At 37.6% G+C, this 25,888-nt stretch overlaps 2 protein-coding genes across 2 annotated transcripts in view; one reads left to right on the forward strand and one right to left on the reverse strand.

The window, feature by feature from the left end:
- Positions 1–2,933: 2,933 nt before the first annotated feature.
- LOC146480716 (uncharacterized) lies at positions 2,934–3,440 on the reverse strand. Its single transcript, XM_085109396.1, has one exon. The coding sequence runs from the start codon at positions 3,438–3,440 to the stop codon at positions 2,934–2,936; it is 507 nt and encodes a 168-aa protein (XP_084965522.1).
- Positions 3,441–17,745: 14,305 nt separating this feature from the next.
- The window catches only part of LOC146480717 (uncharacterized), a 34,179-nt gene continuing 26,036 nt past the window's right edge, over positions 17,746–25,888 (forward strand). Inside the window, exons 1-5 of the mRNA XM_085109397.1 lie at positions 17,746–17,907; positions 22,065–22,142; positions 23,021–23,051; positions 24,013–24,336; positions 25,091–25,142. Of these exons, the coding sequence (XP_084965523.1) occupies positions 22,113–22,142; positions 23,021–23,051; positions 24,013–24,336; positions 25,091–25,142 (437 nt within the window). The 5' untranslated portion in view covers positions 17,746–17,907; positions 22,065–22,112. The remainder of the gene's footprint in view (positions 17,908–22,064; positions 22,143–23,020; positions 23,052–24,012; positions 24,337–25,090; positions 25,143–25,888) is intronic.

Here is a 25,888-nt window from a genome sequence, read left to right on the forward strand (position 1 = left end):
ACCCGGAATCAGAACATTTTCAAAAATGGTATGTTTAATTTTCGCAAAATATTTTGCATGCGCGCACTAAATTTCGCGAATTTATTAAAATCGCGAAAATCTCGAAAGTTAAGAGCGACTTTCCACAAATATCGACCAAGTGGTGGCACAAGTCAAAAAATCGATTTTGTTCATATTTTGCTCATAGGTAGTCCCTAGTGAGAAACAAACTGAGCTGTAGTTAGTTTTTCCAAATACCGCTTCCTTTCGCGTAATTATGCGAAAAACGATTTTGTCTCATTTGAGCTCAAAGTCCGCTTTCGGCGGGATGGAATTTTCCTTAACTTTCGACGGGTCGCGTATCAATCCACAGACTGTTACTAACCTGCAAATGGCATTTATTGCTCTATTAGGTCTTCTTCTGTTTCACGGAAAAACATTTAAAACCTAAGTTACTTTTACGTCCGAAATAGGTTTAGAAAAGCATGCTATAAATGCAAATTTTCAGCAACCACATTTTAGCACTAAAACATTGCCAATTTTACCCACGGGCGATAACTTAGATTTCCCTATAATGACTTTCTATGGCTTCACTGTATACCTATTGATCATAATATAAAAACAAAACTCTGGGTAAATGAAAATAAATGACCCGCTAGGCTTCAGATTTGTCAGCATTTTCTTGAGATTTGGCGATCGAAGCGTAAAAAAGATGGCGTGACACACTGTCACGGGTACAAATATTTTTTCCTTTTAGAAAAAAAAAATGAAGCGACATTTAAAAGGAAGCATTTTTCATTCGCAGTAGAAAAATCTTTGGATCGAAAGTTCGGTAGCGTTACGGACAAATATGTATTTCGGCTGCGTTTCATAACTGGAAATTTCAGAGTATCCGTTCGCTCTGATGCGGAGTCCAGTTCGTTATTGTGTAATATTATTATGTTGAAACAAATAATTGGAAAATTTTTTTTCCTCTTTCTTTATCACTGCCATGAATAAATTAAACTAGAAATAGGTAAAACGCAGCAGATTTGAACGACATTAACCTGATTAAAAGTTTCGACTGTTATGTTCATGTTTTGTATCTAGTTTATCCATTGTTATATAGAATATAGGAAGATGGTCTGATAGATCGGATATCAAGATGCCTCTTTTACTGTTTTTATTTGGACTATTTATAAATATGTTATCTATTAAGGTAGCTGATTTGTCAGTAATTCTTGTGGGTTTTGTTATTGTAGGAAAAAATGACGATGCATACATTAGGCTTATAAAGTCGTTTATAAAAACACTATCATTAAATTTTAATATATCAAGGTTATAGTCACCCATTAAGTAAGTTTCCTTTCCTTCGTTATTAAGGCATTCCAGAGTTTTGGTTAGGTGTTCTTCAAATTTGTTAAATGTGTTATTGGGAGGTCGATAGATAACTCCAACAATTTTGCTTTTCTTCCCTTTGAACCTTAACTCGATAAACAATGACTCGAATATTTCTTCGTCAAATGTACTTAAGTCATCTCTTACTTTAAAATTTAGAGTATTTGAGATATACATTCCGACTCCACCTCCATGTTTGTTATTTCTTGTTTTACTTATAAACGAATAATTAGGCAGGTCGAAATAATTTTCGCTTATATCATTTAGCCATGTCTCGCTCAAGCCTATAACTGAGAAGTCATGATTTAAGGTGGCCGAATACAGTTTTTTAGTGTACAGGTGTTAGAAGATGTTATTTGGAAACTATGTACTTCTGGGCCCCCAAAATTGGTATGGTGTAAGACTAACTAAGAATGAATGGATTTTTGTACGTCTTATCGAGCTAAGTACCGTTTCCATGGCAACGCAGCGAACTATTAAACGTCCATATATTGTAGGTTTCCTTTATTTTTAGAAAATGTACTCATTAGATTTTTTCCATTTTTTGTATCCAGATAAACTCACAAAACACTGACACAGTTGCACTATTTTCATGTAATTTTAACAGACAGATCTCCTGTAAATATTGATTTTGCATTTTAATGTTTTGTGAAGATACCCTCTGTTAGATTTAGGTTTCTCTTTGTAGGCGAGTTGCGCTTTTAGGGAACTATTTTCATGCCAAATTTTACGAAATTCTAATGAGCGGTTCCTTAGAAAACAGTTCATTTCCACGAAAACAACCAGTCGCAATTTTTTGGTCCAATGCGCATGCGTGGCTTTAATTGGGTTTCATGGCAAAGTTGAAAAGCATGCAAAAGGTCTCGGTGAATGACTTTTTTGCTCGGAAAGAAAAGAAAAAGAGTCCAGAAACAAGAAACGTAGTTATTTAGGATCAAAACTTACCTTTATTATCCATTTCATGTGAAATTGAGGGATCACTTTGTCGACCGCCGTATTTACGTACCACAACCCTAGCGCGCGCTTAATAGCATCACTAACAGAATCTGTAAAGCGCGCGCAAACTGTGTTCGGCCACCTTAATGACCTAATGTATTCACTGATGTCATCAAATTTGTTGTTTAAACTCCGAATATTCCAGTGTAGTAGTGAAAATGCCTTTTGCTTAATGGATTCGATGTTATTGAACTGATTTTCTAGGAAGTAGTCACAACTTATTAGGTTTTCTATCATTGCGTTACTGTAATGTTGATCAGGATCTTGACCTGCAGTTAGATCAGCTTTGAATCTGTCATCATTTAAGATAAGTGGATTGAATAATAAATTCCTAACCCTATGCGAAATTTCAGAGATATTACATGCATTTTCTTGATTATTTTGTATCATTTCGTTATACTCATCTGATTCAAGTTGTTGAAATGGTAGTGATTGACTGTCATTACACTTGTTGTTACTGCTAGTCATTTGATTATGTTGGTCAATGTTCAATCATCTTGATTTTGTAACTGCTGAATTTCATCTTGTGAGCTGATCATGACAATGGTATCATCCATCTTGCGTACTTTAATTTTGCTAGCCTACGTGTAGCCGTACACGTAGGCTATAATTTTGCCATCTGTCGTCCAGGCACCTTTTATTTTGTTTGCAATTCTCATTTGATTTAGCGCTTTCATCCTTTCGGCATTTTGTTTCGTTAGATCTTCAGTTATCCAAAATTGTGATCCTTTAAATTCCTTCTTGGCTTTCATGACTTTTACCTTCATCTTGTGAGATGCAAACTTGATAAGCACGGGTCTTGCTTTTTTCACGTCGCGTCTACCTTCGGGGCGGTATTTTCCTGCTCTGTGAGCAATTTCAATATCACTTTCCTTCACGTCGATCTTCAATTTATCTTTAAGCACTTGGACAGCCAGGGTTTCAACTGAGGTTTCTTCAGCTTGCTCTCCAATGCCGAACAGACGTACACTGTTCTTCCGAGTGTACTGTTCTAACCTGTTGAGCTCCTGCTGTGTGTTTGCCATTCTTGCTTGCAAATCCTGCTCAAGGAACTGGAAGCTGGCATTGATGTCGCTCTCAATGCACATGATTAAACGCGATAACCTAAAGTATCGTATTTATTCGAATAAACGCCGCGGCTTTTGATAAATTTTTGGCACTTAAACGGGAAGTATCACAAAAATTTGCTGTCATTTCAAAACCCAAAAATGTTTTGTCTGTCAGCAGAAACAACGAAATAATTGTCAAGTTTGTTACAAATTATCACCCCAGTGCAATAAAACTGTCGATTAGTGCCTCTGGCCAGTGACAGGGTTGGCCGGTTTGGATTGAAACTTGAAAAATATTAGGTTAATGTTTTTCAAGTTCTCGCTTTTTTGTTTCCAAAATGCGCTAGAACAGATCACAAGTTGTTTCTTTCAGGAATTGAGTTGATTTCGTTCCTCTTGTCATTCTAGAATTATTTGGCAGGTGATTGAAGGTCTTATTTCATCATTTTTAACAAAAGATATCAAAACACCCATGATACTTTCCCTTTAAGATGCGGCGTTTATTTGAGGGCGGCGTTTATTCGAGGGCAGCGTTTATTGCAAACCTTGTAACAACAATTGTGAATTTATTGTCACTTAAACGTCTGTCGAGCTTATTGAATAACTTCCTTTGCGCAAACACTGAGAACAACTTATTTGCCAAAGTCACTGGCAAAAGAAAGAGAGAAATCAGACCAGTTGTACCGGCAAGATTCTTGGCTGTTACCACGGAATTGCGCATCGCAGAAGTTTTTGAGAGACTGAGCTAAGCAGCCAAGTTACGAAGTATAGCCACTTTGAATTGAATAACATTACAATCGAGAAAAATAAATTTCCACGACTGGTTTAGATTGAATGTTGTCTTTTGTTTTTAAAGATGGGTACTTGAATTGCTTATATTGGTGATAAATAGATGCTTCGAATAAACGCCGCAATGTCGAGAAAGATCGCGGCGTTTATTTGATTTTTGCTAGTCCCTCTGGCGTTTATTCGAGGGCAGCGTTTGATCGAGGGAGGCGTTTATTCGAATAGTTCATCATCATCATTTGGTCCTTTTCCCTTTAAGGGAAATGGGGCCTTGCGTTCTTTCTCTCCAAGTGTCACGGTTTCTGGCACAGTTACTTGCTTCCGTCCATCCATTGAACCCAAGTTCTCCTCTTACCTTCTCAACTGTTCTTCTCCATGTCTCTCTGGGTCTACCTCTCCTACGTTTTCCTTCTGGTGTCCAGGTTAGAGCTATTCTTGGGTTCTCATTTGCCTTCATCCTTAGTATATGCCCGATCATTTTCCAGCGTCTTCGCTTTATCTGATGGGAGATCTCCATATTCGTCTTTGATCTTATCTCTTCATTGGATACTTTCATGGGCCAGTAAATTTTCAGAATGCGTCGTATGCTCTCGTGGAGGAAGACATTAAGCTTGTTCTCGTCGCTTTTGATTATTCGCCAAGTTTCGCAACCATAGAGTAGGACAGCCAATACATTGGATCTAAAAATCTTCAACTTGGTGTTAATGCTGAGTTGGCTGTTCCTCCAGATGTTCTTTTAGTTGCAGAAGGCTGCTTGAGCTTTCCCTAGCCTGGCGCTTATATCTTCACCTGCACCACCAGTTGATGTTACTGTGGCACCAAGATAAACAAACTTCTCAACCTCTTCGATGCCACTTCCTTCCAGATGGATCTTTAATCCAGGATTGACATTCCATTTCATTACCACTGTTTTTCCCAGGTTAATCTTCAGCCCAGTCTTCTTCCCGTTTGTGTTAAGATTTTCTAGCTTCGTTTGCATGTCCACTATCCTGCTTGCAACAAGAGCCACATCATCAGCAAAGTCTAAATCCTCTAACTTGCCCGTGAATTGCCATCTTATTCCAGTTTGCCTTCCTTGAAGAGTCCTTCTCATGACCCAATCAATCACAAGAAGAAAGAGAAAACCAGACATGCAACAGCCCTGTTTCACCCCTGTCCTTAAATCAAACCAGTCGTAACTTCCAGAACCATCCACAACAGCACATTTGCTCTGTTCATACATTGCCTTTACCATCGTGATCAATTTTGATGGAATACCGTACTCTCCCATTATTCCCCATAAAATACCTCTGTCAATGCTATCAAAAGCTTTCTCAAAATCCACAAAACAAACATACAAGTTGGCATTCCATTCAATTACTTGTTCAATGATGTTTCTCAGAATGAATATCTGTTCAACTGTCCCCCTTCCTCTCCTAAACCCTGCCTGTTCTTGTCTAAGTCTGGTGTCAACAGCGTCCCCAATTCTTGTGATAATCACTTTGCCTAATACTTTTGCGGCCACAGGTAGCAGTGTTATTCCTCTCCAGTTCCCACATTCCATGAGATTTCCCTTCTTGGGGAGGCGAATGATCAGCCCACATCTCCAGTCATTAGGTACTCTTTCACTTTCCCAGATCTTCAAAAGCAATTCGTACAACACAGCTACTGTAGTTTCAATATCTGCCTTCATCAGTTCTGTTGTCACGCCATCAACACCACCAGCCTTTCCATTCTTCAGTTGTTGTATAGCTGTCCTGAATTAGAATAGTTACGTACACTTATTTCACTTTATGACCGAGAGGCTGAAGTACACATTTCAACTTTTTGTGTATTTTAGGCATTGCTTTTGTTACTTCACTATTTTCAAAAGAACAAGATGCAATTTAGTTACTTTTGTTAACTTAACTGGAACTAACATATTCCTTTATTTCATAGGAAAATCAATTACAACAGAGTTAATAGCTTATTGATGCTGACGGGATATGATAAACGTGCGGGGGCGTTTGATTGCCCATATCCTGTGCTATGTTTAAAAAGAAAAAGGACTTCCTGAAAGTTTTTAAAGTCGAGCACATTGGCTATAATTAACGAGCTTGCCGAATACAAGTTACAGTTGAAATCTACAATCTAGCTTTGTAGTAATAAATGAAATTGAGTTTTCTTAATTCAAATTGTTGGCAAAGCATACCGTGAAAAAAGTAGCAATAAACGCAACACTGACATGAACTATCATACATTTTCAGATATTCCCCAACATTTCTTCTTCTTTTTTTCCTTGTAAAGGTAATATGATTTTTGGAAATATTGTGCCACTAGTGCGTGGTAAGAATGGTACGTACAATAACCCTAACAGAGCTGAAGAAACAGCTTAACAATTAACCTAAATGCCGAGTGTCTTTACATCATCCGAGTGCAATTTCCGCTACAAGAATATTCCAAACATTGCGTTAACCATTAACCACGCAAAAAAAAAGAACAAATCGTGCGGCTGCGGCTTTCTGGGTATTTTTCGACAACTGCAACGTTTTGCTAAAACAATGAACAATCTCGCATGCACTTGAATTCAAGTGTCTTAATCATGGGCAATAGAGCGGTTTTCAGGTCAACATCAACAGTTGTTGTTGCTCCTTTGGGTTGAGGAGGTCTGAAATTGAACAGAAACACCGCGCGCTAATTTATTTTTTTACTGGCCAAAGTACTAAACTTTGTGCTCAAAAGTATTGAAAACCACTCCATTACCTAATGTCTTTATCATGCTTAACATTAACTCAACTGAACGAGAACAAGATAAACTTATTGCAAATACTTGCCATAGAAGAATTTTACAACAATCCGAGGTACAGCCTGTCCGCGAGAGGTGTAATCCTCGGAAAATCCTGAATGCCTTGTTAACTGAGCCTATTCAGATTGTGATTGGCAATTTTTTTGCAACTTTTCGGGGAATGTGAGAAACTTTGTAGCAAAGAAGTAAATTCGTGCAACATTTCCTCCGCATAGAAACATTTAATTTTGAAAGCAACTTTCAAGATTTGTCAGAAATGCCTTTTTTTTTGTACGTATTCCAATTATCTTTTTATAAGCGATCTTTTGGAGCAAGTTTGACACAATCTTGAAAGACCTACTCTAAACTAACAATGTTGAACCCACTCGCCTTTGGGCCCTTTCAGTTATGTGCTTGTTAGCAGGCGTAGGTTGCACATAAGGCCAAAATATCGCTTTTACACGTCAAAGTTTAAAAATAGTGTTAAACAACCCTAAATGTTGTTAGGTTTGCCCATCTTGGAAGCCCTACTTTGACGCCTTTCATATTTTAACTGGTTGACGACCGTGTCCAATGAAACTTTCTTTAACATTTCCATTCCCCAGTCTTCCTTTTCGAGGGTCTCCTAAATTTGCGGCTTTGAAATCGTGGTCATCGACCAAAGCCACGTACGTCCTTTGTGTATGAGGGCCTGAGGTGTAATGTTGTCCGAATAAAGGGGCGCATTGTAACGATGTTCAGTTCGTGGCGATAAATAATGCCAACCCTTTTCCCCTATGAAATGACCTTGAAGTTATCTTTGAAAGCTGCTTTCCTCTCAGTAAAATGAATTGAACGGTTTTTTCAACAGTGTTTCGAGTTTCGGTCAACCCTCTGCCAATACATCCACCGAGAGCCTCTCGGTAAAAGTGGATATACAGCTGATGTGCAACCAGGTTCTTCATTAACAGCAAAGGAAAGAGTCTTTGTTTATTTTTCTTTTTAAGAATACATAAGTTAAAAGGTTACTAAAAGTGATTCAAATTAATTTGCCTAATGTAATGTACAAGTGCGAGCGTGCGTTCGAGCTGAACGACCGCGTATTTTGAGATGCTCCAAAAATTCAAAAACAACGTACCGGGAAAGATAAAATGAAGTCGCCTAAAACTAACAGCGCTAAAACTATGAGAAAAGAGAATAGTTTCTTGGTATGGCCCTTAATAAATAATACGTATAAATTATGGCGTAAATTAAACTGCATAAGTTACATCTCAGACGGCCTCTTGTGTGTGTTCCTTTAAAATAAATGAAACACACCCTTCGTTCAAAGTTTCACGCCGATGTTGACTGTTTGGATGTGTTCACACTTGTAAATTTCAATTTTATGATTTTGGGTCGCTTTGTTCGCGGCTTCGCTGCCAATAGATTGCGCAAGCAAATAACTCATCTGATACCCATTCTGGAGTTTTTTTTTAGAAGAAAAAAGGGGTGGGGTCGTTTGCATTTCGTCAGCCTCCGCCTCCTTGTTTTAACCAAAGCCTAACTGGAAATTCGTCCGTAGACAACTAGATGTATTGAAATTCTGAAAAATCCTCTCAAAAAGAAAAAAAGGAATAAAAACAAAGTTATAATGGCAACTGCAGTAATAGAAAAACGCGAGATATACGCAAAAGGCAATTATAAGTAGTTTAGAACAACAAAGATTTACAGGCCTGGTGCATCGTGCGTTACTTATCGCAGTGCCTTCTGATATCCATCATTGTCTTTAATGAATCAATTGAGTCCATAGTATCACTGCCACTTTATATTTTCTTGATTGAATTTGAACCTCACTGAGGTTTGCCCTGGAGCCTTTAGGGTGTTTTCTTGACACCGACATTGTGGTCAATCTATAATATAAAGGCTCTCACTATTAATTTAAACGTTCCTTTCGGATACGTTTCCGGTATGTAGAAAGGCACAACAGCAATTTTTTGCATGTAAACCTATTCCCATTATACCTTTCATCTTCATTCACCGATGCAATGAGTCACACATTCAAATATGTAACCAATATATCAGTATCCTCAATAACGCAAAATGCGGCAAGGTTGAATAAACCCTTTTGACAGTGCTAGTTCCCTTGCATTTTATAGGAAAGACGTAAAATTTTTATCACTTATTTATACTGTGGTGATGTCTAGATTGATGCCCCTTTTGGTTCTTATCTCTAAAGAATTTATGTAGAAATCACTTGTTGGAACTTCTAGCAAATAGGGACGTTTTGTAACGTTGCCGCTTTTAAGACATTGGTAACTTAAAAAATTCAAAAAAAAATGAAAATAAATCCAATTCACTTCAATGTTTCTTTGTCAAATTACCAAAGGACGTCTTAATCTTCCCTCAAAATCGTGTGAATGTTGGTTAGTTCAAATTGGCTAAATCGCTTTTCCAAAGTGACGATGCAAAAAACGGGCTTTTTCCGAATCGTGATTCTTTTCATGGACATGAAAAGTCAAACACAAACACGGCGAAATTTTTTGGGCCGCAATATCTCCAATTTAAATTACTGTGGTAATCGAGAGAATCGTATGGCATAGAAATGGTAAGGCAATAGCTACAATTTGGCAGGGAAATCGATCAAAAAGCTTTTTAAAAAGTGCTTACCACGGAGTAGGGATCTTTTGTAACCTCCTAGCCATAATAAAGCGTCTTAATCGCTTTGATTTTAAAGTCATTTCTTGAATTTTGGCCTGCAAGGGGTTCATTATGAAAGGCTTCCACTGAAACGTTGGTGTGCGTTACCACGTAAAAATGGGCAAATTATTGCAAAAGGAGGGAAATGTTACAAAAGTGCCTGACGATACCTATGGAGAGGGAGAGGGAGAGGGAGAGGGAGAGGGAGAGGGAGAGGGAGAGGGAGAGGGAGAGAGAGAGAGAGAGAGAGAGAGAGAGGCATTATATGGAACTTGAGTAATTATTCTAATGTTCTAATGAGTGAACATTTGCCTTATAATTTTTTAATGTAAATAAATGTGCCTGGACCTGACATATGATATAGTGAGACTACATAAAAACAGGGCGACTTTCTAATATTATCCAGTTCTCATCGAGCTATCTCCTAACACAAAAGGGAAAGGATGTTCTTGTGGAAAAAACAACACAGACAGCAGATCGTCCTGCCTGCCAGGAAGTCGCTGCCCTTGTATACACAAAGAACGTTCTTGTGACAGAGATTGCAGGTCTAAAAGTTGTGCAAACAAAGCCACAATAAGTGGGAGAAGTACTAGAATTCCTGCTGACTAATCGTGCCGATGCGGAGAAGACAGCGTGAAAAGTGATCCGAAATTCGTTGCGTGTGTTGACGGGAGAAGAAGATCTAGGTGCCCTTGTCTGAAGGCAAACCAAGGATGCAATATAACTTGTGCGTGCAAAAATTGTGGAAATCCTAATGGAGAGAATAAAAAAAGTGTAATTAGTCCCGTAAAGAGGAAAAGGAAAAGGGAAAGTGCATCCCCTTATAGGAGAGTTCGCAGCGCTGATTATCTAACATCCGTTAATGTTGAGCCCAATCAGAAGTTGTGGACTGTCTATGAGCAATGCCTTCTCATAACAGTTGCATCATTTTTGGCATCTACATTGGTCTCTCCGTCAGTTGATAACGTCGTACATCTATTCAACCACATTGCAAATTCCAGTATCTGTAAAGAATCAAAGTTTCCTATCAGAGCAAAGAATAATCCACAGATTGCCGGGAAACTACGACAACTCGAAAAAAAGAAGAACGTACTCAAATAACAGATTAGCAAACAATGGATTTTTAAACATTGTGCTAAAGACCCGAGGAAAAAACTAAAGAAACGTTTGAAGTTATGCGCGTTAAATTACGTTTTGTTAATTCAGTTAATTGTTGAGTGTTTTGAAACTTGGAAACGATTGTATAGAAAATCACAAAGAATTCATCTTTCTTATTATTGATGCCATCAGGTGTTCTTGATATTGTTGAAGTTTTCCTGGAAATAGTTATGGAAATATAATTTCTTACTTACACGTGTGTTAGAGTCAATATTTCATTTCTATACAACTTCACACCGAAGTACATAGAATAAACTGAATAAATATAACTTGTGATCACCCATGGAAAGCAGCTTCTTATTTTCCTTTATAGACGTTCGTATTCGTTTAGTTCTCCACGGCTTAGCCAATACTTCTCTTGGCGTGAAGAGACCGATTTTAAGGAGGCATGGTTATTGATTATTTCATTTCCTCTATTGTAAAACAAGGCTAACAAATTGTCAGTGTGTAGTGTAGTAGCTGTAAGAGCTGTACTACTGCACATACTACACTTACTACAGCTACTACACTAAGTGGCGGATCCAGGGAAGGGGCCCGGGGACCTGCCCTTCTTATTCTTCGACCAAAATGAGGGCCGAAGGGCCGAAAAAACATTTTTCGGAGACTGCCCCCCCCCCCCCCTAACCTCAGGGTCTAGATGACCGCCCCCACTTATCTGAAGGTCTAGATTCGCCACTGACACTTACTACACTTACTAGGGCTACTACAGATACTACACATACTACAGATACTACACTTACTACAGCTACTGCAGATACTACAGATACTACACTTACTACAGCTACTACGCTTACTACACTTACTACAGATACTACAGCTACTACAGTTACTACAGATACTACACTTACTACACTTACTACAGCTAATACAGATACCACACTTACTACAGCTACTACACTTAATGCAGCTACAGATACTACAGCTACTACAGTTACTACAGATACTACACTTAGTACACTTACTACAGCTAATACAGATACCACACTTACTACAGCTAATACAGATACCACACTTACTACACTTACTACACCTACTACACTTACTACAGATACTACTACACTAACTACAGCCACTACACTTACTACAGCTACTACCGCTACTACACTCACAACAGCTACTACACTTACTACAGCTACTACACTTAGTACACTTACTACAATTACTTCAACTACTACACTTACTACAGCTACTGCACTTAGTACACTTAGTACAATTACTTCAACTACTACATTTACTACAGCTACTACACTTACTACAGATACTACAGCTACTACAGTTACTACAGATACTACACTTACTACAGCTAATACAGATACCACACTTACTACACTTACTACAGCTAATACAGATACCACACTTACTACAGCTACTACACTTACTACAGCTAATACAGATACCACACTTACTACAGCTACTACACTTACTGCAGCTACTACACTTACTACAGCTAATACAGATACCACACTTACTACACTTACTACAGCTACTACACTTACTACAGTTACTACACTTACTGCAGCTACTACACTTACTACAGCTAATACAGATACCACACTTACTACACTTACTACAGCTACTACACTTACTACAGCTACTACACTTACTGCAGCTACTACAGATACCACACTTGCTACACTTACCACAGCTACTACACTTACTACAGCTACTACACTTACTGCAGCTACTACACTTACTACAGCTAATACAGATACCACACTTACTACACTTACTACAGCTACTACACTTACTGCAGCTACTACACTTACTACAGCTAATACAGATACCACACTTACTACACTTACCACAGCTACTACACTTACTGCAGCTACTACACTTACTACAGCTAATACAGATACCACACTTACTGCACTTACTACAGCTACTACACTTACCACAGCTACTACACTTACTACAGCTACTACACTTACTACAGCTAATAGAGATACCACTCTTACTACACTTACTACAGCTACTACACTTACTGCACTTACTACAGCTACTACACTTACTACACTTACTACAGCTACTACACTTACTACAGCTACTACGCTTACTACAACTACTACAGTTACTACACTTACTACACACTTACTGCACTTACCACAGTTACTACACTTACTACATTACTACACTTAAATTCACTACACTCACTACACTTGTTAATTTTAGTGCCTAGAGGCCCGACATAGCACTAGTGTCTCAGGACATTTCATGGGATCGTACATGAACTACTGATCAAATATAACCTACCACAGCACTTTGGGTATATCATGAGAAAAAATGATCTTCTTGTCTTAAAAGTAAGATATTCTTTCATCATAAGTAAGATATCATCATCATCATCATCATCATCATCATAAGTAAGATATTCTTTCATCAATGTAAGGTGAGAGTATAAGATGAGAGTACTTAGTCAACTTCTTTAGTCGATAATTGATTTTGCGCTTGCTCTTTTATTCTTTACGAACTTTTTTATGCAATATTGAATTGATCTTGCGCGTGCTCGTGTATTCTTTATGAACTTGTTTACGCGATAATTGATTTTGTGCTTGCTCTCGCTTGCTTGCAGGCCAAGAAAACGATTGCAGAGCTAAAGGCAGCAGCAGCAGCAATCTGGTCGCGTCAGCACACACAGCTTTGCAGCTATCCACGACAGCAACCAAAACGTGTTGCAAACCCTATCAGAAAATGGCTGCAGCATGGCCAACGCTTTTAGACTGACTGGTTGTCCGAGAAGCACCCTAACAACATGAATAGACAACGCGATAAAATACAACTCAGTATAATCGTGTTATTTCTCTGTCAAATAACTAATTACGTCACAGTGTCTTCCTCTTCTCTTCTCTCTATAAATAAGATACTTGCAAAATCTTAAAAGAGACCTAACAAAATACGGTGGGCTATCCTGCGATTAACTAGCATCCGAGATCCAAGAAGAATACCACTATCCTTAGATAATTTTATGCTACAAACAAAGGGTTAAGGGTACTCCAAAACTTCGTGGGTTCTCCTAAAAAAAACCCAAAACAAAACAATACAAACAACAACAAAAAAATAGCATGCGGGCTTTTTTTTATAGAAATCCTAGAAAACGATATATCACCATGAAGACAATAAACTGTAGCCCTGTAACCCTGAAGCGCAATTTCAAGCCCTCACGTAAATTGCACTTTTTCACTCAGAAAGTAATGGGCTAACAAAGTGTGTCAGGCTTTTTTGCGATTCCCATTGGCTCCTGAGAAAACTCTATTGTAAGGTTGAGATTTCAGAATGAAAACTTTTCAAAGAATGTTCATGACTACATTGGTTATTTTCGCATTGAAAGATTTTCCTTTTTTGGAACCGTTAAAACGCGTTTTTGGGCTTGGTCACATTAAGGATGACGTCATCATACTAAATTTGGTAAGAGTGATATTTTATGGAAAGTGTTATTTCCATGTTCTGTGGTATCCTCCCTGGCTTCAAATGGCAAAGTTCTTTTGGCATTTGCTATTTTAAGGCGCAAAGGATTCTGGGAAGGTTCTCATTATTATCTTATTTACTTTCATAATTGTTAGTAATGATGGCTTATTAAATATCACATAATCGCACCTTGTTTAATTTCTAGGCCTCTCTCTGTTTTTCATCTCGGTCAATCCGTTTCGGGTCACGTGGTCTAAGCGAAAAAGCGAGGCCCAGACAAAAATAAAAAATTGAGATAAATGTCTCAATTTTTTTTTTTTTTGGAGCGAAATTTTACGTTGAGCGGTTCGCGCCATGGCGGAAAAATCGGGAGAAGTGGTAAGTTCGAACTCATTTTCTACGCAAATGGTTCGGTCGATAAGTCTCTTTCGAGTGTATAAGAGTAGTTAATCCACATTATTATTTTTTGCAAAGAAAACGAATGGACCATACGCTACAGCTTTATCCTCTAGAAAACGCCTTCTCTACGAGTAATTTGAAGGTAAGCATACGTTTATTTAACTGGGAAATGAGCAATCGGCTTCACCGTTGAAATCATCATGTTGTAATGAATGGCTCTTTACTTTCAACCGGTTATTTACTACGTGACCCAGCAATTTGGCAGTTTAATAACACCTTCGAAGAAGAAAGACGAAGGTAAGCCTTTTTTTGAGTTTGAACTTTATACTTTTCACAAGGGGACTACATGAGGCTTTTGTTTTCTTCATTTTTGCATCATACAGCAAGAGAATATAAGTCTTGACCGGTTTTTAATTTTCGATACATTATTTGGTTGAAGAAAAAGTTGAGAGAACTTTCATATTTCAGTCGCAGTTGTTTACATCTGAAAGCTCCGCCGGAAAGAGGTCACAAGAGCTAAGATCGATCGCAAGTGGTCCATGTATTACATTTTCAGGAGTTTGCAAAGACGGCAACAGTCGATCTACAATTACGTATGCATTCACAAGGGTTTTGAAACCATAACAGGGAGCTTAAGTAACGGCGACGACAACGACAACGCCGCAAAACTAGGTTTAATGACCAAAAACAATCGCTCTGCACGTGCGTTTTACATTTTAGTACATTTTTTTGTCGTCCTCTGCAAAACAACAACGTGAAATGACCACATTCAAGGTTTTGTGGAGAACGTGAACGCACGGCGATGAATTTTTCATTTTCTTTCTTAACGTAAATGCCACTCCAACCAATTTGGTTCCTGGATAGTTCGCCATTTTTGTAAAAGTGGAGCGAGTTGAAATAATCGCGAAGTAGCACAAATGAAATAGTTATATTTCCAGGTGAAGTTTTCGTTGCCGTTGCCGTTGCCGTTGCCGTCGTCGCTGCTTAAGCTCCCTAATTTGCCGCTGTTTGCAAGATCTTATACAGACCCGTAAAGTCTGCCATTTTGAAAAATAAAACAAACGCATACGCAGTCTGTTCATTCGCGTCGGATACGTCATTGAAACGAATTGATCGTGAGGGCCTGGGAGAAAGCGGTACAGGGACTAGGCAAAGTCGTACCTAGAAGTGAATTACAATGAGTTTACAGAGAATTTAAAAATTTACGTCTTAGATCAAAGATACAACATGACTGAGATTTCAAATATGAAAAGCTATATTATAATAATTTCGGTTTCTCAAAATGTTTCTACTAAAGTTTAAATATTTAACGCTTACTGAGTCTATACGATATTGCTGGGAAAAAACTCTTTTTGAACCTTTCTGTTCTACATTTAGGCAAGGATGTTTTTGTCGTATTACGTAAATTATACGGTTGGCTTATGGTGCGCGTTGGAGGTAGTAAGTGATGCCGTCGTGGATCCGGCACGGCTGGAATGTTATGCCACACCTTGAGGCAGAGCCCTTCCCTCCTGGCATCAAGGCGGGTAACATTTGCACAGGATAGAGCATCAGAGTAGTGCTTCTCTGGGAACAGAATTCGCAGTGGTCGTTTCTGAACACGTTCAATTTTATCATTAAGATAGGCTGCGATGCTTGTTGCCCAAGTAACCCAACAATACTCTAGGACAGAACGCACAAGTGAGAAATAGACGTTCCACGTCACTGTATTACACAAAGTGCTTGGAATCACTTCGTGGACAGAGACGACATCCGGAGTCGGTTGTTCACAAGTGATGCTGGTAGCTCTAGTTTGATTCTAAGAGGGCAAATGAGCATCTCTTTGCATTTTTTTTTAGGATTGTGGTTCATGCTGTTGTTGAAAGCCCAGTTTGAGACACTGTCAAGGTCACCTTGCAAGGATGATGCACTTCCGGGGGTAAAAACTTCAGATATAGTTAGATCATCAACATACTTCCAGTGACTGGAGTGCAACGCTGATTGTAGTGCCAAATCATTGATAATGATGAGAAATGTAATGTGGCCAAACTTCGCGCCCTGTGGTACACCTGCATGGACTTGCAGCCACTCGGAGATCACATGACCAAGTTTGACAGCCTGGCGACGACCATTTAGAAAACTGCAAAGCAAATTTTGAGGAACCCACGGACGAGTTTGGAGATCAAAATGGTATGGTCTATGTGGTCGAAGGCCTTACTGAAATCCAAGAAACAGACCCGAAGATATTTTGTGGGCTGCTCGAGACCCAAGATCCAGTTGTGGAGCATAATTATTATCGCAAGGATCGTTTTACCTTGTCTTTACCTTTCCATATGAAATTAAATATGATATAATTAACTTTCTTTATTACTTCCATGCCTTATCTGAGATAATTAACGTTTTGACAATGTGGAATCTACCCCAAACTGTTAAATTCCTCTATTTCCACATTGTAAGTTATGTGTACTTGAACAAATGTTTTCTGCGAAGTTCAGTTTCTGTCGAAGGATCTTATCATACGTAAAGTGCATACCCAAATTCTTTACTGCTTTCTTAACTTAAGTTCCTCTAATTGAATATTTGTTTACAGGTGTGGGGCTGCATTACCTAAAAGAAGTATTTCCGTCCTTTCATAGTTGATAGCAAGACCAACATGCTCTCTCCTGATCATCGGTGATATCGGTGAATTCGCTTGAATTTGTTACTCTTTAAGAATTGGTAATAGTGAAGCTAGCTTTTGAATTCAGTCCATTGAGTATATCAGTTCAGTCTGCACAACCGAGTGTGCTAATCTATATCCTAGTCACGTTTGCGCGAAGCAAGCTGTGTTTTTCTTATTCGCGCTCAAGGGTAAAAAAGTCAAGAAATACCAGTTTAATACGGCATGGTAAGGATTGTAAATAGAGAGCAAGTATCTTTTACGTCATAAATGTTTCCAAAATGTTCTTGTTAAAATAATACTAATACCAAAATCTAAAGTTTAAAACAATCGCCCCCACGGTAAAATTTCAATTTCATCGTCAAAAACAAAGAAGATTATTCAACTGATAAGGCTAGCAGCTGTTACCATATTAAAATGAAAAAGTGGAAAAAAAAACCCAGCAAAAACGTTTCTCTTGATAAGGAAAGTTTTTTGTGCTGTTATTTTTGCCCTTAATAAGACTAGATCTTTCAAAAAAAAACTTGATTAACGTTACTTCTTAACTCAACCGATCTTAATTTGCACAATATGAATTTATGAGTTTTAGTGTTTTTCATGTTCCTTTTTGAAGTCGACAGCTGTTCAGGGCTTTGCGTTCTGTGTACATTACGAGTTGCTGAGGCTGGTTATCGAGATCACGCTCTAAAGTTTAATTTCAGAGGGAATCAGTCAGAAACTTTCAAGTAAGTGCTTATTTATAATAATGTTATAGTTTTTTAATATGTGTGTTTGATGTGGTCATCATTGTCCAGGCACAATTAAAGGATCCAGAATGTGACGCGAACGAATAACGAAAGATGCACAATTTTGACCAAAGTTTGAATCATTTAGTGGCATTATATAAATATATATATTCTTTTTTTCACACGCTTTATTTAAATACACAAATACACTTAGGTTGCTTACACTTATATAAATTACTTACACTTATACAGTTTTTTAATCGAGAAGAAAAAAAAAAGGAAAAAAATTAAGATTACAAAAGAACTTAAACAAAAACTACAAAATTAAGCCTATGCATTACCTTACATATGAAAGTTAAGAAAAAGACGCATCACATCATTCATTTTGATTGAGAGCAGAAATTCCACATACTACATTGACCATTTAAGCACATTTTTCTAATTTCCATTGAATAGTAAGTTTGTTTACAAGTTCAACTAAAGAAAATTCTTTCTGAAGGTGTTAAGAGGAGTATTTATATTGTTTGACCAAGATGATGAGCAAATCTAGCCTGCGTATTTCGAGGTCTGAGAGCACATCACTTACATGATGTATATCATGAAAGACAATTTTTTCATTTGAAAGTGTTATTGTAGTACCTTGGCACTGGTTGAACCATGATATAATTTGTGAGTAAAGTTTTACAGACTCCCTGCGATCAATAAAGGTGTGTTCTATCGAATCAGCACTAGAGCAATATATAAATTTATCGTTATCCGCTAACTGAAATAGTTTGAGTTCTCTCCTCGTTACAGTAATTCTATGCAGATAACGAAAATAAAATTGATGGAGTTTGTTATCCTGAGTAAAGCGGTATATATCTCGAAACTTATTTGACCAATCAACAAATTTTTCTGGGAATTTATCCTGTCACTTTTTAACTCCACTTGGAAAAATGGAGCCGTGATTATTGAACAACTGGTAATAATTTTTACAGCGCGCTTCAGCAAGATCAAAAAAAGTTTTATTTAACGGAACGGATGCGGAAGTCAAAGAGAGATCAGCTGCAGATATAAACGTTTGTGCTGTTCTCCTTTTTAACTCGGATGGAATGCCAGAAATTAGTTGAAAGTAGTGCAAATAATTTGTGGTGATGTTAAATTTATTGCTAAACTCTTCATATGATAAAAAGTTGCCATTTGTATTTAGCACATCTTTTACTGATACAACTCCACTATCAAACCATGACTTCCAAAACAAGCTAGCATTGTCTATGGTTATCGACTTGTTATTCCAAAGAATGAATTCGCCATTTGGAAGGATGTTAGTTGTATTCTTGAGGTGTTGAAAATATTGAAGAAGTTCTCGATAAAAGAGAGACAGACCTGTTTTCAGGAGTTTTACATTATAGTTGCATTTGAGGAGAAATAATAGGCTGCCATGTAATTTGGGATTGCCTTCCATTTATCGTCAGACGTGTCCAGTAGTCTACCAATCCAAGCTAGGCGTAACGACTTAATAACTGTGTGAAAATTAACAAAATTGACTACTGGTTGATACATAACTACTCTTTTTATCTTGTCTTTCCTGTTTTTCCATAGAAAGTGGCAGTATATATATAGAAACTACAATTTCTTGTTCATCGTTCTCTAACTAATCAGTTTATTCGAGGAAGGCCGGACTACAAAAACAAAAGCAACTGCTGCAGTGTCCTTTCCCCACAAGGGTTGCGGCCGGGCTGTGAAGGCCTTTATTTCTCAAGCTTTGGAAAGTAAGCATAGTGTCCTAAGTCATCAGTAACACTGGATAATCAGTTGACTTCGGTCATTTTAGTACTATGCTAACAAGTAACAATTGCTTGGTAAGAAATTTGAAATTGATGTTATTTTACTGAAGCGAATCCGAATCGACTGCAGCGTGTGTCACTACCAACTGCTGCATAAACCGTATACCAGGGGGCCTTGAATTTGCCCGCTGAATGACTGCTAAAGAAAACTGGCCGTTAAATTAATTTTCCCTAAGGTTGAACTCTTTTTTTTTTACTGAAACGATTCGTTAGACCATAGAGAAAGGAAAGGAAGGCCTTTTGATAATTTGCAAGAACCGGAAACTAATTTTAAAAGATATATGCACCTAATTGCCACAGGGTTGTCACAGAAAACTGAAAACTGAAAATAGCCAAATACGCATTAATTAACTTAATCATCATAGCTAGGAGATCTAAATGGCGTTTCGTGTTATAAAGCCCAATAAAACACGTTAACCGGTTTTTTGAAGTGTTTCGTGTTGGTCGTTACAGCAGGAAACGTCACTCTCCTTTCCAGAAAGGGTTATAACAAGGACCACTAGTTAAAAACATCATTCAAGGACAGCTGCTTACCGTCTCCAAAACAAGATTCAACTGTTTGAACACTGTGCGGCTAAAACGTGTGCCTTGCATAAATTATTAGCTTCTTCACTTTTTGTTTCGTGACTTTTCAAGTTTAGGTATTGTTATCTAACCTCGGCTGTTACTTGAATCGTTTGTGCTTAGCGTCACATAAAGACCTCTTATACTATCCGCGTTTGTTCATAAGATCCCAGTTATACTTTAAACGCCATTTTTCATGAACAGTTTGCACTCTTATTATTTATTTTGCTAATTACAAGTTCAGTTCAGAAGCGAAAGTTGAATATTTCTATATTTGCGCTTCGTACATTTTCATGGTATGTTTTAATAGGCATGAAGGATTTAGAAACTGCAAGGAATACTATTCTGGTCACTGAGAGGTTGACTCTTTTAAAGTTAGGATCATGTGCAGAGATTGGCATCTGGTATTTTTTCTTAATAAACTATGGGTTTCTTGATATTCAATTCGTTTATTTTGCCATTAACCAAAAAAAAAATACAACATAAATACAATATAGACGACACACAATATTCTTACTATTACAATGTTCATACTTAACTATTTACAATATTAAAAGTGTTAAAGGCTAATATTAAAAAGTGTTAGAGGCTAATATTAAAAGTGTTAAAGGCTAGGATATGCATATGAGCTAAAGCTGTGATGACACTTTCGTGCATCTTTTCTAAAGATTTTCTCCTTTCTGTGTTTCTTTCTTTCTTTTTTCGCATCCGTGCTCATTGTTACACCGTCAATCAAATTGTAAAACGAGCTCCACTAATATCTGGCCTGACGCGCACAACTGTATGAAAGATTATCAGCCCTACTAACTGAGTTGTAGCGCTTCAAAAATACACGCGGTTCGTCTCCTGGTAATTCAAACATTAATGATCAGCTTGTTTTTCGACGTCCACACTCGATAATTAAAAATTGCAATTTTTGTGGGTAGATACTACTACTTGCCGAACAGTAGCCAACTTTTAAGCGTTATCTGCCGACCAATTCGATGAGATCGATAAACATTCCAATGTTTTCAACCGACTTTTCGAAACAACAGTTTGAGAAATCGATTAACATCCAGCAAGTTTAAGGCCGAAATTAAAGAAATCATTTTTCCCCCTTTATATGAAAGCAATCACTGTTTATAGCGGCGATTAATATTATGTTCGTTTGTTGCACTTTTGGCCTCTTACTTTTTGGTAATTGTTTTGTTAAGCCTGGTTCACACTAGTGATATAACGACATAAGGGCGAAGTCACGCAAATGCAAAATAAAAATTTATGCCACAAGTTAAACAACATATCGTAATGACACAGAAACATAATGACATGAGCATAAAAACATTAAGAAGAAACTGATCTTTTCTTTATTTCGTCATTTTTCATTATTTCGACAGTGTGAACCAGGCCTACATAGAGAATTTAAACTACCTTGTTTTTCAAGAACTGGATCAAATGATCATTTGTTTCGAAAAGGTGTGAAATTTTTCGATTCCAAACATTCAAAGTTTAAACATGTGGACTATAGGCATTAAACATTAAAGGAAACATGTCAAATACCACAAGGATAGAACCACCTAACCTTGTCTCTCTTTGAGATATGTCCAACTTAAGAATTTTTGCATCAAAGGATTTCACTTTTTAGTTTATTTCCAGTAGTTTATTTGAAGTAGAAACATGTGCGTGTTGCGTACCTATTTTTAAAACATGCGCTAAAAGTTTATGTGTACCAAGCAGACCAAAGTCTTTAAAATTCAGTTCGTTTAATTGTTTTATTTTTCTTTCATGCAGTTTGTCCGTCTGGTTACGGAAGACGAGTAAGGAGGAAAGAGGACGGCGATGAACACTGGGTGGATAGTAATTTTGACGGTGAATAAGTAAATGAACTAAACAACAGTCATAACTGAATCTTTACTTCATAGTCGATACTTGGGATTTATGTTTGGATTGAATGTACACTTTAAGGTCCACGCCCAAACAAGAGAAAATTTACTTTTTTTTATTGATATTGATAAAACATTTTGTCTTGAGTCGCGAGATATTGGCGCAGAAGGAATTTTTAGAAGTGCACCAGCAGTTCGAAAATCAATAAAACAAGATTCCATCCTAACAAAAAATGTTTCGCTGCTAAAATATTCTGGAGAGGAATGCAAAAATACTAGCTGGTTTTACCAACGTTTAAAGTACCCACATTTCAACAACAAAAAGTCCAGTTTTCGTCTCAACCGGCCTTAAATAAATATCTGAGGTGATTATATAAATACGAACCAATAAACTGGAATTTTTAACAAGAATAATGGCATAAAGCTTTCTGTCATCAAATTCTAATTGATCAGCTTGGCATTTTTATCAGTTTATTTTAAGTAGAGAAAGACGTTTGCATTCTCCATTCAAGTTAGTTGTCTTTTCTTTAACATGATTTCTTTCAGTGCTATCTGCACTGTTATTTCAAAACTTTGTGATTCCTAACTAATGCCACTATTCGTGGCCATGAAGACCTTGAAACTGTTATGATCATCATGGTTGATGTTGCCCTCGGCGAAAAAATAAGGGAGCGGACCTGGACGAATTGCAACAATCGGAACAGATCAGCTCCCCTCGGCAAACTTGTAACGTTAGATTGTTCCATGGACTCAATTAACTTCAAAAAGGCTATTGAGCGAACCATAACGAAGGGAGGATGGGATGAAAATGGATGGCAAGAAAAACTTCCTGTTCCCTTTAACCTTTCCATTTTCTATTGACAGACCTGTACAAGTCTCATGGTCATGGCCTCTGGTAAGTCAATACTATTAACTCGTCTCCAAGGTTTGGAGGTGGCTGGTTACGTTGGAGCAGGGAGGGTTCCAGCTAGAAATTTCAGTGTTCTTGAAATTCGCTAGTACTGGGCGTATAATCTGTCGTGAAACAAGATCGTCCACGAACGTTTGTTACGTATAATAATTAATTTTCAGTTTTTTCTTGTTTCCTTCTCTACATGTTCGTTTGTTAAATTCAATAGTAGGAACACTTCAAAGCTCTATAACCAACAAACAATTAAACATTAAAAGTTCCAAGTGTTACCTATTACTGGACACTTTGTTCGCTGATCCTAGTGTATATGTCTATTTAGATTCGGGGTATGGCAGGGAATGTGAATACACTTCACATGAATGTGAACTTATCAGATTTGTGGGAGGATAAAATACAACTTACCAGATTTGTGGGCGGATAAAATATCCCATGAGTCGAGTCGAGGGACTGTCAAACTGAATCTAGTGCTTTTACGCATTAATCCCAAACAAGAAGCTTAAACCTGGGGCTAGGAATGATATTTTGTTGACATATGGTAGCGGATCAGATGAAACAGTGACAGCCGTTTTGTTATCTCTAAAGTTTAAAGAAGAAAAAACCGGGAACAAATCTTCGCAAAGGTTACACAGATTGATCTCCTTGCGTCAAAGGTATTGAAAAATTGGAGCCATTAAGACCAATGCACAAGATCTCAAGTTCATTTCGATGCCCCATAACACAGGATATTATTTTTTTTTATAATTAAATTATTGACATCACTCATTACTACATTCGCCACTTAGTGGGCCAAAATTTTCTTCTACTCTCTTGCAATTGTTTTAAAATGTATCTCGATCCACTTCAATTTTGTTCATAACTTCTAAATAACAAATACAACAAATCTCATTTGCCAAGTTGAATTGACTATTTTTTGCCTTTTTGTATGCAATTACTTTTGATCTTGCAGCAGGTAATTATTTGAGACTAGCTAATGGAAACTTCAATGGAGAAGGAAGAGTGGAAATTTTCTATAATGGCAGTTGGGGAACTATTTGTGACGACAACTGGGATATGAAAGACGCGCATGTCGTTTGCCATGAACTTGGGTTCTATAAGGCCCTAAGCGCTCCAACAAACGCCCGGTTTGGTGCGGGAAGTGGCCCCATATGGTTGGATGAAGTGCAGTGCGTGGGCACTGAAAATTCCTTGACGAATTGCCAGCACAATGGATGGAATATCCACAATTGTTTCCACAAGGAAGATGCATCAGTGATCTGCTTAAGGAATTTAAGTATGGCAATGATATTTGCGTACCCCAAATAGTTATTTTTGGAATAATCACATGCAGGAGCGTAATGTTTTGTTATCGTATTATCTGATCAAGGAAAAATAATTGGATAAAGCTCTGATCACATCCTAGAATAATACCTAATCCTTTAATTTAGAAAAAAGTGAAGGAAGTGAACGAAATGAATTACCAAGTGGGGTTGAACGGAAATGCGTGGACTGAAATCACATATGCAATTCAAAATAGCAGTGCAATTGCTAATGAACACAAGGTCGATAATCATAGCAACTGAATAGTTAGCATGCGTTTTGAGAAGTTAATTAGGGCAAATACCATGCAATAATAAGTTAAATAATTTACACCAGAATACATGCCAAACCAAAGAACTTTGGTCCAAAATAGCTAAAACGGGAACTTAATATGCTTATCTTTCCAACGAAAGAAGGAAAAATTATTCCAAGGAGTAGAATTGCTGGAAAATAAATTGAAAAGACAGGTTTACAGATCCTTGGCTAGTATTTACTATTTAAGCATCTTTTACGAAAAACTTAAGAAAATTTTCCTAGATTCATAGAGTTAAACGGCGGAAGTTTACACATCAACAAGAATCCTGCACAAGAGTGACTGTTTAGCAGTTGCGATTTTCGCAATTCCTGTTCCTGTTATGTTTACAGTCATTTCCCTTGGATTCTTATAACTGGCGATAATCTTGCTTGGTACTTCCTTGAAGTAATATCATTGTAATCTTGTTTTTTAGAGGACAAAGTCCTTGGCCACTGGTTTTTGGATGGGCGAGACGAGAACATAAGGTTGGTCATGCAATTCGTCTTTTATAAGAGTGTTTCATGTCAAAGCTCTTAGGAGTTGTATTCAACCACCATTGTTAAATTGTCGTTGGTGGGTCTCCGTTTCTGTATTACAATGTCTGCCGTTAACATTTCCTTGGAAGGCAGTTGTGTGTTTCTGTGCACGTTCGGTAAACCAGGAACGCCAATGAATGTCACTAGCGAGGGGGGTATAGAGTAACTAAAAATATGTTCATTTCCAAACATTGGCAGTTAAATCCAGTTTAATGTGCTATATAATTGTTAGATGCCTTACGAAAAAATCCCTCTTCCTGATCAGCATTTCAAGTTCAAACCATTTAAAGGTTGGTGGTTGACCCAGGGGCAGATATTGGGGACAAGGAAAAAGTCGAATACTGGCTCTTGATTGGGTGGAAAAACTTTTGTATTTTTCTGCCTAATCGGCGAGCATCAAAAAGCCAAAGACACGCACGAAGAGCAACAAGAAAGTCAGTTTGCTTTCCATGTTTGTCTTGCCCGCTCAAGGAGAATTAAACTGAAGGGGAAAATCTCCGTCTCAAAGGCCGATATGTCAGAAAAATCATTCGCAATGGCTGAAGAAAAGGCGATGGAATACTGTGGAATTTTGAAACGTGCTCTCACGGCAGCGTATTTTAAGAGATTTCGAGCTTCCTGATTCGCCAAGCAACAATCAAGGGATGCCGGAAAAAATGTCAGCACTTTAATCTTGCAAATGTTTTGTGATGGAA

The sequence above is a fragment of the Pavona decussata genome, unplaced genomic scaffold, assembly GCF_977016875.1.
Source record: "Pavona decussata unplaced genomic scaffold, jaPavDecu1.1 SCAFFOLD_53, whole genome shotgun sequence".
Classification (NCBI taxonomy): domain Eukaryota; kingdom Metazoa; phylum Cnidaria; class Anthozoa; order Scleractinia; family Agariciidae; genus Pavona; species Pavona decussata.